This window comes from Scyliorhinus canicula, chromosome 20 (assembly GCF_902713615.1).
Source record: "Scyliorhinus canicula chromosome 20, sScyCan1.1, whole genome shotgun sequence".
In the NCBI taxonomy this organism is placed as follows: Eukaryota; Metazoa; Chordata; class Chondrichthyes; order Carcharhiniformes; family Scyliorhinidae; genus Scyliorhinus; species Scyliorhinus canicula.
The window spans coordinates 91,917,543-91,922,746 of record NC_052165.1 but is presented as its reverse complement, the minus strand read 5'-3'; the positions used below and the strand labels follow the sequence as shown (position 1 = coordinate 91,922,746).

Genomic DNA, 5,204 nt, shown 5'->3' with positions numbered 1-5,204 from the left:
CCTACTTCTTGCGGTTCTGCTCTGACCGCTGCAGTTTGTAGGTCACTTTCCGCTCGTGCCCAGCAGGGATGAAGCGATTGGTGTTCTCGCTCGCCTCCTTCTTGGTGCGTCCCTTCCGACTGCTCCCACCTGTGGGTCCACACAGCATCAGAACAGAGGTTACACACCTCATCACATCACTACCCTGAGGCCACTGCCCCACCCCCGGAGACAATCTGAGCCCCCACCCCCTCTGAGAGAGGTAATGCCTGGCATCTGATCCTGAATTTCACTGGGTATTCCCTCATCGCCAACGTCCCAAAGCACTTCACAGTTAATAGAAATAGTTTGTTGAAGAGCAGTCCCTGTGGACGTGGAGGGAATCTCACCACCAACTTGTGCACAGCAACAACTGACTAAACTGGCAGCTGACAAGGACTCATTTATGGGACGTTCCTCACACACCAACAAACCAGCTGAGGGACACTGAATAGAAATTCCCCCCTTCCCAAACAGTGCGGCACTCCCTCAGTACTGACCCTCTGACAGTGCAGCACTCCCTCAGTACTGACCCTCTGACAGTGCGGCACTCCCTCAGTACTGACCCTCTGACAGTGCAGCACTCACTCAGTACTGACCCTCTGACAGTGCCGCACTCCCTCAGTACTGACCCTCTGACAGTGCGGCACTCTCTCAGTACTGACCCTCTGACAGTGCAGCACTCCCTCAGTACTGACCCTCTGACAGTGCGGCACACCCACAGTACTGACCCTCTGACAGTGCGGCACTCCCTCAGTACTGACCCTCTGACAGTGCGGCGCCCCCTCAGTACTGTCCTTCTGACAGTGCAGTACTCCCTCAGTACTGACCCTCTGACAGTGCGGCACTCCCTCAGTACTGACCCTCTGACAGTGCGGCGCTCCCTCAGTACTGTCCTTCTGACAGTGCGGCACTCCCTCAGTACTGACCCTCTGACAGTGCGGCACTCCCTCAGTACTGACCGTCTGACAGTGCGGCACTCCCTCAGTACTGACCCTCTGACAGTGCAGCACTCCCTCAGTACTGACCCTCTGACAGTGCGGAGCTCCCTCAGTACTGATCCTCTGACAGTGCAGCACTCCCTCAGTACTGACCCTCTGACAGTGCGGCACTCCCTCAGTACTGACACTCTGAAAGTGCGGCACTCCCTCAGTACTGACACTCTGAAAGTGCGGCACTCCCTCAGTACTGACCCTCTGACAGTGCAGCACTCCCTCAGTACTGACCCTCTGAAAGTGCGGCACTCCCTCAGTACTGACCCTCTGACAGTGCGGCACACCCACAGTACTGACCCTCTGACAGTGCGGCACTCTCTCAGTACTGACCCTCTGACAGTGCGGCACTCTCTCAGCACTGACCCTCTGACAGTGCAGCACTCCCTCAGTACTGACCCTCTGACAGTGCGGCACACCCACAGTACTGACCCTCTGACAGTGCGGCACTCCCTCAGTACTGACCCTCTGACAGTGCGGCACTCCGTCAGTACTGACCCTCTGACAGTGCGACACTCCCTCAGTACTGACCCTCTGACAGTGCAGCACTCCCTCAGTACTGACCCTCTGACAGTGCGGCACTCCCTCAGTACTGACTCTCTGACAGTGCGGCACTCCCTCAGTACTGACCCTCTGACAGTGCAGCACTCCCTCAGTACTGATGCTCTGACAGTGCGGCACTCCCTCAGTACTACGCGACAAGAGTCGGGAAAGATGGCTGTGCTGAGGTTTGTGGAGATAGGACTTTATCCTCCAACATTCTGACACATGGAGACATATAGAGTCTTGGTGAGGGCAAGTGAGAGAGAATCTGAAGTTGCCAAATTGGGGGTTAAAAAGTGGGATCAGCATGAAGAATGAGGCAACAGTGCTAACCACTGTGCCTCCTGTAAGGTGATGTTTTAAATGGAGCTCATTTAATTCTCAATCGCCTCTGTCTCCTCTCTCCCTGTGTGCCTTTCTCCCCTCTCTCTCCATGTGCCTCCGTCTCCTCTCTCTCCCTGTGCCTCTGTCTCCCCCCTCTCCCTCTGTCTCCCCCCTCTCCCTGTGCCTCTGTCTCCCCCCTCTCCCTGTGCCTCTGTCTCCGCTCTCTGTCTCCGTGTGCCTCCGTCTCCTCTCTCTCTCTGTGCCTCTGTCTCCTCTCTCTCCCTGTGCCTCTGTCTCCGTGTGCCTCCGTCTCTGCTCTCTCCCTGTGCCTGTTTCTCCCCTCTCTCTGTCTCCCTGTGTGCCTGTCTCCTCTCTCTCCTTTTGTGTGTGTTTATCTCTGCCTGTGTGTGTGTCTCTCTCTGTCCATCTTGCTTTCTCCTTTTCCCTCTGTGTGTGTGTGTGTGTCTCTGTCTGTCTTTCTGCGCCTTTCCGTCTCCTCACTATCCCTTTCTTTCTCCATCTCTCTCTCGCTCGTTACGTGCCTGGCACCGCCTCACAAGGCAGTTTGATTAACTGACTCACTTCAAATAACTGGTGACGTTTGCTGAACATGTGATTCAATCTGATCGGCACAAAAACATGTTGTTCACAAAAGTTTTGACCCTTAAAAAAAAAGCCCACGAAAGTTTCAGCTGCTCAGCAGATGTTTAAAGATATTCTGCCAATCCACTTGCACGTGTTAGTGTTCCTTTAAAAAGACGTATCCAAGTGTAAAAAGTATTTTGAAAACTTTTGAAGCTTTTGTCAGTGAGACGAGCTTTTCAAAACTTTTTTAAAACTTGAAGCAGTTCAGAGAGAGAGAGAGAGAGGCTTTAAAAAAGAATCTTTAGCAGTGGGAGGGGGCCCCATGACCTTTCTAAAGATGTCAGTATTTTAGGGGGGGTCTTATTTAAACTTAGAAGATACTGCGGCCTGGATAGAGTGGAAGTGGAGAGGATGTTTCCACTTGTAGGAAAAACTAGAAGCAGTGGACACCATCTCAGACTAAAGGGACAATTCTTTAAAACAGAGACGAGGAGGAATTTCTTCAGCCAGAGGGTGGTGAATCTGTGGAACTCTTTGCCGCAGAAGGCTGTGGAGGCCAAATCACTGAGTGTCTTTAAGACAGAGATAGGTTATTGATTAATAAGGAGATCAGGGGTAATGGGGAGAAGGCAGGAGAATGGGGATGAGAAAAATATCAGCCATGATTGAATGGCGGAGCAGACTCGATGGGCCGAGTGGCCTATTTCTAACATCGCGGATCTTATTTTAACCCAGCCGGTTGAGATTGGGCAGGCGTTTTTAGCAGGCTGGAGAATGTGAGAGAGGGTGCAGAACTCACTCACCACAGAATCGGTCACTGATGTTGTAGAAGTCGTATTTGTCGTAATACTGGTCTTCGAAGTTGCGGGCCTGCATATTCTGCGTTTTCTCACCATCTGCCATGGCTCCTGGATGTTTGATTCAATATGAAGCGAGCTCGAGTGGGTCACAACCTGCTCTACCGATTGCTAAACTGTCTGAGCCGAGCCCGATCTCTCAGCTTGTTTACAACAGACAGGAATCACGTCAGCAACTTCAACGTGATTCAAAAGAGGTGGGGACTCTCTCGCTCTGTCCCTGTGTGTGTGTGTTTCCCTCTGTGTGCGTGTGTGTGTGTGTTTCCCTCTGTGTGTGTGTGTGTGTGTCTCCCTCTGTGTGTGTGTGTGTCTCCCTCTGTGTGTGTGTGTGTGTCTCCCTCTGTGTGTGTGTGTGTGTCTCCCTCTGTGTGTGTGTGTGTGTGTCTCCCTCTGTGTGTGTGTGTGTGTCTCCCTCTGTGTGTGTGTGTGTGTGTGTGTGTGTGTGTCCCTCTGTGTGTGTGTGTGTCTCCCTCTCTGTGTGTGTGTGTCTCCCTCTCTGTGTGTGTGTGTGTGTGTCTCCCTCTCTGTGTGTGTGTGTGTGTGTCTCCCTCTCTGTGTGTGTGTGTGTCTCCCTCTCTGTGTGTGTGTCTCCCTCTGTGTGTGTGTGTGTGTGTCTCCCTCTGTGTGTGTGTCTGTCTCCCTCTGTGTGTGTGTGTGTCTCCCTCTGTGTGTGTGTGTGTCTCCCTCTGTGTGTGTGTGTGTCTCCCTCTGTGTGTGTGTGTGTCTCCCTCTGTGTGTGTGTGTGTCTCCCTCTGTGTGTGTGTGTGTGTCTCCCTCTGTGTGTGTGTGTGTGTGTCTCCCTCTGTGTGTGTGTCTCCCTCTGTGTGTGTGTGTGTGTCTCCCTCTGTGTGTGTGTCTCCCTCTGTGTGTGTGTGTGTGTGTGTCTCCCTCTGTGTGTGTGTCTCCCTCTGTGTGTGTGTGTGTGTGTATGTCTCCCTCTGTGTGTGTCTCCCTTTGTGTGTGTGTGTCTCTACCATGAGGTCACGTTGCAGCTGTACAAAACTCTGGTGCGGCCGCATTTGGAGTATTGCGTGCAGTTCTGGTCGCCTCATTATAGGAAGGACGTGGAAGCATTGGAAAGGGTGCAGAGGAGATTTACCAGGATGTTGCCTGGTATGGAGGGAAGATCTTTGTCATAATATACACCAGTGTATCATGGTGCAGACACACGCTGCTGGACACACACAGGGACCAATCAACATGTACAAACACTGCAGCCAATCACCAGTTAGAATACACACACTATAAAGGCAGAGGGCACCACGGTTCCCGCTCATTCTGGGTGCTGCCTCTCAGTGTAACAAGAACTCATCCAGCCCAGCACAGACTCACAACACGTGAGAGAATCAACTCGTTCGGACAAGGCTTAGGTCTCTAGTTTAAGTTAGCATCATTTAGACCCACAGTCATTGTGAGTTAGTTAGAAGTAGTTAATAAAATTGAGTTGAAACTTCATCAGTGTTGGAAGTGTCTGTTCATCTCTCAAGTCTACACTAACCAATACTTCAATCTTATGAGGAAAGGCTGAGGGACTTGAGGCTGTTTTCGTTAAGAGAAGAAGGTTAGGAGGTGACTTAATTGAGGCATACAAGATGATCAGAGGGTTAGATAGGGTGGACACTGAGAGCCTTTTTCCTTGGATGGTGATGTCCAGCACGAGGGGACATAGCTTTAAATTGATGGGAGATAGATATAGGACAGATGTCAGAGGTAGGTTCTTTACTCAGAGAGTAGTAAGGGCGTGGAATGCCCTGCCTGCAACAGTAGTGGACTCGCCAACATTAAGGGCATTTAAATGGTCTTTGGATAAACATATGGACGATAAGGGAATAGTGTAGATGGGCTTTAGAGGGGTTTCACAGGTCGGCACAACATTGAGGGCCGA

General features: G+C 51.5%; 1 protein-coding gene across 1 annotated transcript; it reads right to left on the bottom strand.

Moving 5' to 3' along the window:
* Nucleotide 1: 1 nt before the first annotated feature.
* On the bottom strand, nucleotides 2-3,489 carry LOC119954942 (nuclear protein 1-like). The gene is made up of 2 exons (XM_038780678.1): nucleotides 3,266-3,489; nucleotides 2-129 (listed from the first exon to the last, which is right to left on the bottom strand). The coding sequence occupies exons 1-2, from the start codon at nucleotides 3,363-3,365 to the stop codon at nucleotides 2-4; spliced, it is 228 nt and encodes a 75-aa protein (XP_038636606.1). The 5' UTR covers nucleotides 3,366-3,489.
* Nucleotides 3,490-5,204: the final 1,715 nt, after the last annotated feature.